A 15,376-nucleotide genomic window follows, 5' to 3' on the forward strand; every position below is an offset into this window, starting at 1 on the left:
TGAGTGCAACACTTTCACAGCATCATCTTTCAGGATTTGAAATAGCTCAACTGGAATTCCATCACCTCCACTAGCTTTGTTGGTAGTGATGCTTTCGAAGGCCCACCTGACTTCACTTTCCAAGATGTCTGGCTCTAGATTAGTGATCACATCATCATGATTATATGGGTCGTGAAGCTCTTTTTTGTACAGTTCTTCCGTGTATTCTTGCCACCTCTTCTTAGTATCTTCTGCTTCTGTTAGGTCCATACCATTTCTGTCCTTTATCAGGCCCATCTTTGCATGAAATGTTCCCTTGGTATCTCTAATTTTCTTGAAGAGATCTCTAGTCTTTCCCATTCTGTTGTTTTCCTCTATTTCTTTGCACTGATCGCTGAAGAAGGCTTTCTTATCTCTTCTTGCTATTCTTTGGAACTCTGCATTCAGATGCTTATATCTTTCCTTTTCTCATTGTTCACTTAGGCTTTCTTATCTCTCCTGCTGTTCTTTGGAATTCTGCATTCAGATGTGTATATCGTTCCTTTTCTCCTTTGCCTTTCCCTTCTCTTCTTTTCTCAACTATTTGTAGGCCCTCCTCAGACAACCATTTTGCATCTTTGCTTTTTTTTTTCCCCCGGGGATGGTTTTGATCACTGCCTCCTATACAATGTTACGAACCTCCGTCCATAGTTCTTCATGCACTCTATCAGATCTAATCCCTTGAATCTATTTGTCACTTCCACTGTATAATCAAAAGGGATTTGATTTAGGTCATACCTGAATGGCCTAGTTGATTTCCTTACTTTCTTCAATTTACATCTGAATTTGGCAATAAGGAGTTCATGATATGAGCCACAGTCAGCTCCCAGTCTTGTTTTTGCTGACTGTACAGGGCTTTTCTCATTGGTTGCAAAGAATGTAATCAGTATGATTTCAGTGGCCATATGGCCATATGGTGATGTCCATGTGGACTAGTCCCTTGTCTTGTTGGAATAGGGTGTTTGCTAAGACCAGTGCATTCTTGGCAGGACTCTGTTCACCTCTTCCCTGCTTTATTCTGTACTCCAAGGCCAAACTTGCCTGTTATTCCAGGTATCTCTTGACTTCCTACTTTTGCATTTCAGTTCCCTATGATGGAAAGGACATCTTTTTTTTTTTTTTTTTTTGGTGTTATTTCTAGAAGATCATGTAGGTCTTCATAGAACCATTCAATTTTAGATTTCAGCATGAGTGGTTGGGGCATAGACTTGGGTTACTTTGATACTGAATTGTTTGCCTTGGAAATGAACCGAGATCAATCTGTTGTTTTTAAGATTGTATCCAAGTACTGCATTTCAGACTCTTTTTTGACTGAGGGCTACTCCATTTCTTCTAAGGGATTCTTGCCCATAGTAGTAGATATAATGGTCATCTGAATTAAATTTACCTATTCTGGTCCATTTTAGTTCACTGATTCCTAAAATATCAGTGTACATTTTTGCTATCTCCTGTTCGACCACTTCCAATATACCTTGATTCATGACCCTAACATTCCAGGTTCCTATGCAATATTTGTTCTTTACAGCACTGGACTTACTTTCACCACCAGACACATCCACAACTGAGTGTTGTTTCCACTTTTAGCCTTTTTATTCCTTCTGGAGCTATTTCACCACTCTTCATATTGGGCACTAATGACCTGGGGAGTTCATCTTTCAGTGTTGTATCTTTTTGCCTTTTCATACTGTTTCCCATACATAGAAGATCACTAAATCTCTTATGAGAGATTTGGATTTTCTTAATTAAGAGTAATCTTTTAATATTCAGATTACCTGTCACCTTGCTGCAAATTTATACATAGCCTGGCTCCTTCCCACCTCCTTGGAGGTAGTTCTCTGGGTCACCTGAAATACTCTCTTCTAATAAAATCTAACTCTCAACATTTAGGTTGCGTGTATTTTTTTCTAGTCGACATCTTCTAAAAATTATCTACATATGAAAAAAGTAACTTTTGATGTAAACAGAAATACATATTCTTTGAAAAAAATGCAGTAAGAAAAAAGGTAGAAATAATCACATCACACAAAATTATGTAAATATTTTTCAGTCTCTCATATTTAACAGACAGGATCCAATACCACGTTTTTATTCTTAACATTAATATTGTAACATGAACGTTTCCTTATGCATGATTTTTAAAGACTTTCTAGTATTGTATGATCAACTAGATTGAAACATTCATGTGGTTAAGGATTAAGACTCCTTGTATGGTTTGGTTACTATAAATATGAGTGCAATAAACATCACTGTGCATAGAATCTCTAGGCATCACTGAGCATAATTGATATTTCTTTTTTTTTTTTACTATAAATTAAGATAGGAATGATTGAATCAAGGCTAAGAAAAAGTTTTGAATATGAGTGTGCTACATATTTCTTTTAAGCTTAATTAATCAGAAAACACAATGAACATTATCTGGAAGTAACATAATTTTTGTTAAAAATGTACCCTTTTTCAGTCTTTCTGTATTTTAGATTTTTCCATCATTCTTTTGTAAATTAACAGTATTGAGATATAATTTGTATAAAATAAAATACATACATTTTAAGTGTAGAGTTGGGTAAATTTTGACAAAGATAAGTAGGCATATAACCACCAAAATCAAGATATAGAGCATTTGCACTTCCCCAAAAATTATTATTTTGTTTATATACCTTATCTTCTTATCACCTGGATGGTACCTCCAAAGGTCTTTACATACCTTTCTTCTTATCCTTTATATACCTTATAAACATTATTTTACAGTGCTATAATTTTAGTTTTTATCAGTCATTCTTTTAAGAAAATTAAGAAGAAGAAATCTTAATCTTTGTATTAAGCAGAATTTATAGGATTTCCTAGGCAAGAATACTGGAGTGGGTTGCTAATTCCTTCTCCAGGGGATCTTCCCAACCCAGGGATTGAACCCACATCTCCAGCATCTCCTACCCTGGAAGGCACATTCTTACCAGTGAGCCACCACAGGATGCTTAATGTTAATACTGTGTTACCAAGGTGTTGAAAACAATATTCAACATCTTTGCTGGATGCAAACATGTCTGCATCCAGATATGGCCAGAAAGCCAATGTATCCCAGCACTGTTTGCTATCTAGAATCCCTGGTCCCCTCTCTCCCTCTCTGTCTTTTGTTTTCCACTGTTTTTTATTTTGTACTGGAGTATAGTTTTGGCTCAGATGGTAAAGAATCTGCCTGCAATGCGAGAGACCTAGGTTTGATCCTTGGGTTGGGAAAATACCCTGGAGAAAGGAATGGCTATCCACTCCAGTTTCCTTGCCTGGAGAATTCCATGGACAGAGGAGCTTGGCAGGCTATAATCCATAGGGTCGCTAAGAGTAGGACATGACTGAGCGACTAACACTTTCACTTTTTCACTTTTCACAGTTGGTTACAATGTTGTGGTAGTTTCAAGTGTACAGCAAAGTGAATCAGTTATATATATACACACACACACACACACATATGTATACACACACACACATATATCCACTCATTTTTAGATTATTTTCCCATACAGGTCATTGCAGACTGTTGAGCAGAGTTCCCTGTACTATACAAAAGGTCTTTATTAGTTATCAATTTTATATATAGTAGTGCATATATGTCAGTCCCAATCTCCCAATTTATCCCCCCCCCTCACACCCTGGTAACCATAAGTTTGCTTTCTACATCTATAACTCTTATTTTTATTTTATAGATAAGTTCATTTATACCAACTTTTTAGATTCCACACATAAGATTTATAATATAATACTTGTCTTTCTCTGTCTGACTGACTTAACTCAGCATGACAATTTCTAGAACAGCCAAAGCAATTTGGGGTGGGGGGGAGAGAGCTGAAGGAATCAAGCTCCATGATTTCAGACTATATTACAAAGCTACAGTAATCAAAACAGTATGGTACTGGCACAAAACAGAAATATAGACCACTGGTGAAGGTGATGGCACCCCACTCCAGTACTCTTGCCTGGAAAATCCCATGGATGGAGGAGCCTGGTGGGCTGCAGTCCATGGGGTCGCGAAGAATCAGACATGACTGAGCGACTTCCCTTTCACTTTTCACTTTCATGCATTGGAGAAGGAAATGGCAACCCACTCCAATGTTCTTGCCTGGAGAATACCAGGGATGGGGGAGCCTGGTGGGCTGCCATCTATGGGATCACAGAGAGTCAGACACGACTGAAGCGACTTAGCAGCAGCAGCAGGTCTCCTCTTAATCCTGTAGAGTCTTCTCTTTCTACTTCTTCTTCTACTTCTCTCTCTCTTCTCTCTCTAGTATCAGGCAGTCCTGCATACCTAGCCCAGCCATTATCTAACTGCTCATAGTAAACTCCCTCATAAACCAGGCCACTATTCATTGCAGCACCCTCTTATCTGGTACCCTTTCCTACAGATTCTAGATGCTTCAACAACTTATGAACTATAGTCTTTGCCTTTTCAGTTCATACAGGACTGCCATGTTCTTCTCTACCTCCAGCTACATAGAGTTTGGTTTGGAAATTTTCCCAGCCATGGTAATAGTGAAGTTCAACTTATAAATTTTCCCTCTATCATTTGCGTTCTCTGACTTGTGATGTTTTCCAATGCCTAAAAATAATTGCCTCAAATATAGTTTTACAGTGATTTATGAGGAGAAGGCCAGTCTGGCACAAGATACTCCATCAGGGCCAGAAGCAGAAGCAGTAAAAACATATATATATATATATAGTTTACCCCTATTTTTCTCCAAAAGTAATTTATACAATTTCCTATTCTATATTTCTTCTTGATCTTTTCATCAACATTTTAGTTTATGAAAATTACCATACCATGTATTCACTCATGCTAAATAATTACTCAAATGAATAATTTGAATTCTGACAAGACTGAGAAATCACCAAGCAATAATAAGTTAGTTTTTTCATATTTGAATTTTACCTCTAAATTCAGGAGCATGGTAACTATGCCCTATTTCCATATGCTTCAGTGTTTCTTGAAGTCCAGAAATCTAAAAAGTAAAATCCAAAGGTAAGAGGTTATATGCTAAATGACTCCAAAATGGGTTAAAAATGCTTAAACACTGATTAACAAATATAGGAAATATTATCTCTCTTGCATTAATTCCTAGGTATTTTAAAAATTTAAATTTTTAAAATTTTCCCTTCTCCAGGGAATCTTCCCAACCCAGGGATCGAACCCAGGTCTCCCGCATTGTAGACAGATACTTTACCAACTGAGCCACCAGGGAAGTCAAAAATTTAAATATTAATTGCAATAAAAGATAGCATAATTTTAAGTCTAAATTCAAGTTCACAGCAAGAATTCAGTATCTATTATGGGTAAACATTTCAAACATTATTTCACAGCATAGTTTCCTGAACCAAGAATACTTGCCACACACTTTTAATAATAATTATTCAGGTCTCTACTTTGAGTTTTCTCCTCTGTTGAAATTGCTTCACAATAGCCTAATTCATCTTCATATCCATGAAAGATGAGTTAAATATTTCTTGGGAAGTGAATATGAAGAGACTGTTGCTATCCTAAATACTCAGCTCATTTTCCACCCACAAACTCTCCTTGTTTTATTAAACTTATTTTATAGTTAAGAACATTTGTGAGTTTGGTGGCATACTATCTACCTATATTTCCTGAACAATAGATTTAAATTAAAAATTCAACCTTAAAGAGCTGTCTCATCCCTCATATGATTATACCAACAAAAATTATGTTTAATTATATAGAGATATACATATTTTTCTACTGTCACTGAGTAGTAGTTAATCCTTCCTTCTTTCTTTGTTTTCTTTTTTACTTTATGAACATCTCCTACTTTCTAGCACAACAAGATGCCTCAAATGCTCACCCAGGCTCATCTTGTATTTGCTTCACCCAGACTACTATCAGCTACTTCAAGAAGTACCACTTCTTCTTACAAGAGAATAGTATTAGAAACTGCAGTGTCATTATTTCTAGAGCCTCTCAGCAGATAGACCTAGAAATGCATGTATGTATGTATATATATATATACACATGTATTTTAAAATATTTCCTGAATTGAACCCCATGATCCAAAAAAGATAACATGTAATTGATTATACATATATATATATATATATATACACACATACTAAAAATAAATTATATTTTATCTTTTTTCAAAAATGGTGCTCTAATTCCAAATTTTGGAGATTTGGGGGAATTTTGTAAAGTTGAAAATAATTAAATTAGAGATGTTTCCATAAGATTTAAATAAATTTAAAAGTGACCACATTGTTTATTATCTATCAAAATAATTTGGAAATACATACTTACTAGATTTTGTCATCTCACAGTATAATTTCACTCTTTTACATATGAACTAAATAGCATTAAAAATTCTACAATCTAACCCTTTTTCATGCAAAGTATCTGAGAAAACTCAGTAAGTTAAATGGCCATTAAGATAAGTTTTTTAAGGAAATGAAAAGGATTGGGAAGATATCCTGGAGAATTCCATGGACTGTATGGTCCATGGGGTCACAAGGACTGAGTGACTTTTTCACTTCACTTTCAAGGAAATGACAGTGAATGAGACACAGGTCAATGAGGTTAGAGATGTTAAGGATCTTACGGATGCTGTGGCCAAAGCCATAGAATAAGCAAGTTATATTAGGTTCACACTCAAAAGAACCACCCAGAACCATGTATGTAAGCACCAGGAATATAACCAAATCAGTCACACTCTGCTAGAAAGTGAAGGCCAGGAGGACACTGTGTAGACTCTGGGCCAATGGATACACAAATGTCCCTTGCACTAGGTGTCATCTGTGAAGAGTGAGAAGAAGAGGCTATATGAAGACAGAAAATTAATACTGATTGTTATGCTTTAGCTAAATAATCAGTTAATATAACATCCAAGTGCCCTATGTTAAATTCAAAGAGACTGGATAGTCTTTAATAGCAGGTTATGTTTTATTTCATCTTCAGTGGGAATAGCAGTTCAAAGACAAAATAAGTTGTAGATACAGTTCTTTCACATCTGAATGTGTAAAATTCAACCCTTCCTCAGAGACAGAATGATTTTCATTTTTAAACATGTTTTTACTTTAGATACATATCAATCATAAGGCAAGTAATTTTACCTTTGCTTAATGTGTAAGAAAAGAGACACATATATATAATTACCTGAATGTTCACATGGCTACTTTGCAGCACAGCTAGGACTAACTCCTACCACTCCTCATCTTGAGCTTAACTAAACCAGTGGTGAACATTTTGAGAACTAAAGACTCTACGCAGCCTAAATATGTCTCAATATGGCCTGATCTAACTTCATACTAGAGACAGGGGAACGGATGGCCATTCAGGAAGTTAACTTAAAATGAAGATCATGGCATCTGGTCCCATCACTTCATGGGAAATAGATAGGGAAACAGTAGAAACAGTGTCAGACTTTATTTTTGGGGGCTCCAAAATCACTGCAGATGGTGACTGCAGCCATGAAATTAAAAGACGCTTACTCCTTGAAAGAAAAGTTATGACCAACCTAGATAGTATATTCAAAAGCAGAGACATTACTTTGCCGACTAAGGCCCGTCTAGTCAAGGCTATGGTTTTTCCTGTGGTCATGTATGGATGTGAGAGTTGGACTGTGAAGAAGGCTAAGTGCCAAAGAATTGATGCGTTTGAACTGTGATGTTGGAGAAGACTCTTGAGAGTCCCTTGGACTGCAAGGAGATCCAACCAATCCATTCTGAAGGAGATCAACCCTGGGATTTCTTTGGAAGAAATGATGCTAAAGCTGAAGCTCCAGTACTTTGGACACCTCATGCGAAGAGTTGACTCACTGGAAAAGACTCTGATGCTGGGAGGGATTGGGGGCAGGAGGAGAAGGGGACGACCCAGGATGAGATGGCTGGATGGCATCACGGACTCGATGGACGTGACTCTGAGTGAACTCCAGGAGTTGGTGACGGACAGGGAGGCCTGGCGTGCTGCGATTCATGGGGTCACAGAGTCGGACAGGACTGAGCGACTGAACTGAACTGAACTGATCACAAAGATACTGACTAGAAGATCCAGTGATAGATACAGGTGGTAGATGGAGAAATCAACAATCTGGAGGGGAGTGGAGGCACTTGCCATCATGAGTACTAGAAGGCCCTGATACCCTTGAGTAGTAAAACTTAGTATGAGTGGTCTGTCCTACTAAACACACATGGTCACTTGGGAATATATTGCCAGGTCACTGATGAGTTCCTCCTGGGAGAAGAGTAACAGAAAGATGAGCATGAGAACAGGGGAGAAAGGAGAGGAAGATGGTAGCAAAAGTCTAAGTTGGTTTGTGGCAGGGAAAGCAGCAAGAGCAACCTGAATCTAGCTCATAGTGTTCCTGGCAATGGAAATGTGCCTCCTGTTAGGAGGCTGTAAGAACAGGTTAGATGAAAAGGAGCAAAGAAGTGACGTTCTGAAGATTTGACAATATAGTGCCATAAAATTGCAAACTATTATTAAACTCTTTTTAGACACTATTACCATTAATTCATATATTCAAGAACACACAATTAAATTTCAAGCACAAAGAAGGAGACAAGTGATGTTCTCATTTTAGTAACTAAAAATTACACTCACGAAAAGACAATATACATTTGATTAATGTATGCCTTATCCTCCCTGGTGGCTCAGAGGTTAAAGAGTCTGCCTCCAATGTGGGAGACCCAGGTTCGATCCCTGGGTCGGGAAGATCCCCTAGAAAAGGAAATGGCAATCCACTCCAGTATTCTTGCCTGGAGAATCCCATGGATGGAGAAGCCTAGTAGGTTACAGTCCACGGGGTCGCAAAGAGTCGGACACGACTGAGCGACTTCACCTTTACCTAACGTATGCCTTAATAAAATCATTCATGCTTTTGCAACCATTGTGCAAACTTCTGTAGCTTCTAAAAGTCTGGCCAAAAATCAGTATCTCCAGAAAAAACAGAAGAATGCTAAGCATAGTAGCAGTTTTATACTTTCTAGTCAACTGTTACATATTTTCACCATGACCAAGAAACATTCTGTTTTATTATTTTTGAACTCTAAACTAGCTGTCCCTCACTCTACCACCCAAGGGCTAGGCCTATACAAAAATACAACAGGAAGAAAAGGGATGTCAATAGCAAAAATGACTGAAAATTGAGTTAGTAACTAGTTGTTTCAAATATTCATTTAGGAGGAAACTGCATGGAGACTCTATTCATCATCTCATCTATTTCACAACAATATTAAAAGATAGGTCATTATGGCTATATGTTATGTATGAAAAATCTGCGTTTAAAGTGTTTAGGTAAGGTCCAGGTTTACAGCCATCATAGATGGCATTTAAAACCCAGTCTAAGTGTTGTTAAGTTTTAATGGCTCAGGTTTTCCCTCTAACAATATTTTAATAATCTCCTAAAAAGTTATATTTTCATTAAGTAATTTTAATTCAATAATAATCTTTGTATTTTTAAAGTGGATAAAATATTTTCCTGGATGTTTCCAAATGAATCTTTTTTACATGACAATTGGTGAAAATCATTTAAAATTTAACTCAGAAACAAAAACCAATATTTCTGATAATGTTATAAAAAAATAATTGGTTAAATACCATTTTCAGGTAGCTCGGATGGTCTCTTTACCTGTCCTATTGCTCTGTCCCTTTCCAAAGAGGTCAGCATTTTCTGCTTCAGTAAAGCATGGTGCTTTTCATGTAATACTCGTATAGCTGGTTCATATGATGCATAATGCAACTTCAACCTATGGAAAATAAAGGGCATCATAAAGGGTAATTGTGGAGAAGGCAATGGCACCCCACACCAGTACTCTTGCTGGAAAATCCCATGGATGGAGGAGCCTGGTGGGCTGCAGTATGGGGTCGCTAAGAGTCGGACACAACTGAGTAACTTCACTTTTGCTTTTTACTTTCATGCATTGGAGAAGGAAATGACAACCCACTCCAGTGTTCTTGCCTGGAGAATCCCAGGGACAGGGGAGCCTGGTGGGCTGCCGTCTGTGGGGTTGCACAGAGTCAGACACAACTGAAGCGACTTAGCAGCAGCAGCAGCAGCAGCAGCAACAGCAAAGGGTTATTGAGCTAAATCAGTGATTTCCACTTAACGTTATGAACCTCTTTTCTCCTATTTTTTGCATTTGAATGAGAAGTGAAAACCATATAAAGGTCAATACAACAAAGTCAAGAAGTATAAGAAGTATTATTTGTCATGCAGCTTCCCAGCAACCTGGCTAGAGGTAGGAGAGTCACCTTTCTCTTGAGTTGGTTAGTTCTCTGTTTCCTTTTGCTCTATTCAAGTATGCACCCAGAAGTCACTGCCACTCATTGACAGAAAAGAAAATTTCAGTTTATTTAATTCAAAAACAATTTTCAACACGACAAGGGCTACAAACAATGGATGATTAAACGAGTGTTATTCACATCAAAATTAAGGATGGTCTTGAAAACAAGTATGAATAACCTCATATTAAGAAAATTAAGTATTTTATTCCTTTGTATATATTCTACGATATGTTTATTGAATACTATGCTATCTATTTTGCTCCATACATTGTATTAGGCACTTTTATTATCACAGTTTTCACAGATAAGAAACAGAATTACAATGAGCACACAAATGTAAGTGGTGGAGCCAGGCTTCCAATGTTTATTTGATTTCAAAATCCAAGCTTTTCTCATTACATTGTACTATTTCTTAATCAATGTTTTGTTAAGAGGAAAACAGACCATTTCTTTTTTATATGAATTTTTATGAACTTGGAACAATTTTATGAACCAAAAACACACAAAAATAAGGCTAATATATGAGACCAAAAGAATAGATTAAGTCAATGACTTAATGACTCTCACACTCTCAAGGTCTTTTTTTTTCCCCCAAGTTAATGCAGTCTCTCTCTTATTAAAGTGGTATTTATTTCTACAGGGATTCAATTAAGAAAAATCAGAAAAATGCTATATTCTAACATACTGCTAACTTGAAAGTATATTGATTCTGAAGTCCCACAGGATTGACTATGATTAAGAAATCATAATAGCCACAATGACCATAACCACTACAAATGACCATCCCAAAGTCATGTTGTTCAAATGTGGCTATTTAAATTTAAGCTTAAATTAATTACAATTAAATAAACATCAGAAATCTACTTCATCAGTTGTACTAGCCACTTTGAAAGTGCTTAGTAGAGGATGTGACTAGTGACTATCATATGGGACAGTGTAGATATAAATTATTAATAACATAACAGAAAGTGCCATTGGGCAGCACTCCCTAGAACAAGTAAAGGAGAATTTTAGTTAGAGATTATAAATTTTTATTTTGAGGGGAAGGTGGTCAGGGGTAGTCAGCTGCTTCTGCACTTTACTCTCCATGCTTAAGAATTTGGTGAATATTGTCATGTTCCTCCAATGATCTGGTGCCTTTGCACAGCATGCTGACCCCATTCTTTCACTCTGTTAACTCATACGTTATAATTCATTTACTTTACATATAGGTTCCTGAACCCTCTCACTCTCCAGTCTGACTCAGGTGACAACTTCTTGGCTGGCATAGCAACAAACAGTATATTTCACTATATTTCTGCTTAGCTACTCTCCCATCACACACCTTAATAATGCCTGGGAATTCTGAGAGCAATGTCCTAAATTTGTTCATCTTTTTATTTCAAACACATGGTATAGAGCCTGGCACAGAGTAAATGCTCAATACTCAATGAATAACTTTACTTGGTACATCCTTCTATGGCCAAATTGCTTTAAATTAATTAAATAATTATTTAATAAACAGGCCAACAAATATCAGCAGCTTACCTTTTGAGGTCATTAATTAGTTTGTTTTTCTCCTGGACTATTCTCTTGTGGTGCATTCGATGAAAATCACGTTCTTTCTGAGTTTTCAGCAAATCTTCTCTGGCCTTGCTGTAAAAATAAAAATAACAACCACCTTAAAATTCAGTGCTATTCTCTTCTGAAAAAATATTTATTTATCTGTTCTAATCCAGTAAGAAAGTGAAAGAAGAAAGTGAAAAAGATGGCTTAAAGCTCAACATTCGGAAAACTAAGATCATAGCATCTGGTCCCATCACTTCATGGCAAATAGATGGGGAAACAGTGGAAACAGTGGCTGACTTTATTTTTCTGGGCTCCAAAATCACTGCAGATGGTGACTGCAGCCGTGAAATTAAAAGACCCTTACTCTTTGGAAGGAAAGTTATGACCAACCTAGACAGCATTTTAAAAAGCAGAGACACTACTTTGTCAACAAAGGTCCGTCTAGTCAAGGCTATGGTTTTTCCAATAGTCATGTATGGATGTGAGAGTTGGACTATAAAGAAAGCTGAGCACCAAAGAATTGATGATTTTGAACTGTGGTGTTGGAGAAGACTCTTGAGAGTGCCTTGGACTGCAAGAAGATCCAACCAGTCCATCCTAAAGGAGATCAGTCCTGGGTGTTCATTGGAAGGACTGATGTTGAAGCTGAAACTCCAATACTTTGGCCACCTGATGCGAAGAGCTGACTCATTTCAAAAGACTCTGATGCTGGGAAAGATTGAAGGCAGGAGGAGAAGGGGACAACAGAGGATGACATGGTTGGATGGCATCACCAACTCAATGGACATGAGTTTGAGTGAACTCCGGGAGTTGGTGATGGACAGGGACCTGGTGTGCTGCAGTCCATGGGGTCGCAAAGAATCAGACATGACTGAGCGACTGAACTGAACTGAATCTAGTACTGCATAATTCAAAAGATAATTTAAAATCAAAAATTCCACTATAATTTTCACTGAAATATCCCTACCAACACAACATATATGGGGATGGGGGATGAACAAGCTAAAACCTGTGGTTTCAAAAATATCAGTCATTCACATTTCATTTAAATAAAGAAAATAAAAGGTATTTTTCCACAATAACTTACAATCCATCTATTTTCAAACACAATATGTTTACAAGATTGAAATATATATAAAATAGAATAATACAAAATAATTACAAATGAACTAAAAGACTTAAATGTAATTCTGAACTTGCTTGAATACATGGTTAAGTGGGTTACTTAGTTCTGGTATTTTTTAAATATATATATATATATATGCTAGAAAAATCAAGATTTCATTCTGGTAAGGCATATGAAAGGCCTACACCACCTACAGATCATATTACATATTACAAATAACTGGTAACTTAATGAGAAAAGTCTCCAGTGTCAGTGCTATGACACAGAAGCAGTCTTTAACTAAATGTATCTTCTGCAGATCCCTGGCATAAAGCTAGCAAGAGTATTCTTTTTAATCTGAAGTCATATGTGAAGAAAATTAATGGGAATTTTTTATCCACCACTATAATATAAGTCAATTTCAATACAACAGTGTAAAGTATAATTTATAATATAAAAAATTATCGAAAAGTCTTAGTTAACTGACAAAGTGCTACTGCACTGAGATTCTCACATTCTAAAAAATGGATGGACTGAATTAGAGTACTGACAGCTCACAAAAGGTTCAGAATGGAATAAATCTACCTCTCATATTTTAAAATTCAGGTTCACATGAAATAAATGGGTGCAATAGACTTCTTCTTTAGGACCTATGTGAGAACAATCATTGAGGAATGGTGGCTGGGAAGCTGCCAAAGTGGTATGAGTTCAGGTTTTCAGACTTGTGATAGCACATATTATTATGATTAATAAGACTTCTTACTGCAAGATCAAGTCACACACAGAATATGGTAAAAGTGTTGTTTTCCATTCTTCCATGTTTCCTTCTTTGTCCCCACCACCTCCCGCTGATTAGGGATTACCTGTATTATTGTTCATTCTACTGTCAATGTTGTAGTTTTGATCACATGTAAATAAACAATGTGTCACAGTACTTCATAGTCTAACCATCTGATCCTCAACTGCATTTCCATGCCAATAATCTTAAAGGCATACAGGCAAATGTTGATTAAAATATTCAGACTTGAAAAAACATCTGTGAAATAGTCCAACTACTAGAAAAATTATTTATTCTTTCCAGGTTTTAACTCTGTGTGTATATGTAAGTGAAGATGGGGGGAAAAAAAGGGAGAATTCCTCTGCCACTAAAATGTGCCTAATACTGACTAGAGTAGAGAGTGAAAAGGAAGAGAGAGTTTAACAAGAGTGGAAAAGATAAATGGCTGAGTTGATATTTTGTTTTGAAAGCACAAGAACAACACCTGAATTCCCATTCATTTTAAAGAAAAGTGTTTAAAGTGTCTTATATGCTATATGACACATAAAAAATATTCAATAAAGATTTCTGTAATTGTTATCACTATTATCACGATATTATTTATCATTTAGTATAGTAGAACAGATATATTCAATTCCTCTAATAGTTACATGTATCTACCTAAAATAGGGGGTATGCCAGTTGTTAAATATGCTCTAATGAATTAAAAATATCAAGATATATGATTATTAGTAACACTGTCTATCTTTATAAAAGAATTTAAACTTTATAAACATTTAGTTTGACTCTACTAACAGTTAGAACTGGACATGGAAAAACAGACTGGTTCCAAATAGGAAAATGAGTACATCAAGGCTGTATATTGTCACCCTGCTTATTTAACTTCTATGCAGAGTACATCATGAGAAACGCTGGGCTGGAAGAAGCACAAGCTGGAATCAAGATTGCCGGGAGAAATATCAATAACCTCAGATATACAGATGACACTACCCTTATGGCAGAAAGTGAAGAGGAACTAAAAAGCTTCTTGATGAACATGAAAGAGGAGAGTGAAAAAGTTGGCTAAAGCTCAAAATTCAGAAAACGAAGATCATGGCATCTGGTCCCATCACTTCATGGCAAATAGATGGGGAAACAGTGGAAACAGTGTCAAACTGTATTTTGGGGGGCTCCAAAATCACTGCAGATGGTGACTGCAACCATGAAATTAAAAGACGCTTACTCCTTAGAAGGAAAGTTATGACCAACCTAGATGGCATATTGAAAAGCAGAGACATTACATTGCCAACAAAGGTTCATCAAGGCTAGCAGTCAAGGCTACGGTTTTTCCAGTGATCATGTAGTTAGAGTTGGACTGTGAAGAAAGCTGAGCACCGAAGAATTGATGCTTTTGAGCTGTGGTGTTGGAGAAGACTCTTGAGAGTCCCTTGGACTGCAAGGAGATCCAACCAGTCCATTCTAAAGGAGATCAGTCCTGGGTGTTCATTGGAAGGACTGATGTTGAAGCTGAAACTCCAATACTTTGGCCACCTGATGCAAAGAGCTGACTCATTTGAAAAAGACTCTGACGCTGGGAAAGATTGAGGGCAGGAGGAGAAGGAGACAACAGAGGATGAGATGGCTGGATGGCATCACCAACTCAATGAACATGAGT

At 36.7% G+C, this 15,376-nt stretch overlaps 1 protein-coding gene across 1 annotated transcript in view; it reads right to left on the reverse strand.

The window, feature by feature from the left end:
• The window catches only part of SPAG16 (sperm associated antigen 16), a 1,071,408-nt gene that overhangs the window by 1,007,798 nt on the left and 48,234 nt on the right, over window positions 1-15,376 (reverse strand). Inside the window, exons 6-8 of the mRNA XM_040228573.1 lie at window positions 11,819-11,926; window positions 9,636-9,753; window positions 4,934-5,003 (exon numbers count right to left, since the gene is read on the reverse strand). Of these exons, the coding sequence (XP_040084507.1) occupies window positions 4,934-5,003; window positions 9,636-9,753; window positions 11,819-11,926 (296 nt within the window). The remainder of the gene's footprint in view (window positions 1-4,933; window positions 5,004-9,635; window positions 9,754-11,818; window positions 11,927-15,376) is intronic.

Source organism: Oryx dammah, unplaced genomic scaffold (assembly GCF_014754425.2).
Source record: "Oryx dammah isolate SB20612 unplaced genomic scaffold, SCBI_Odam_1.1 HiC_scaffold_27, whole genome shotgun sequence".
Lineage (NCBI taxonomy): Eukaryota > Metazoa > Chordata > Mammalia > Artiodactyla > Bovidae > Oryx > Oryx dammah.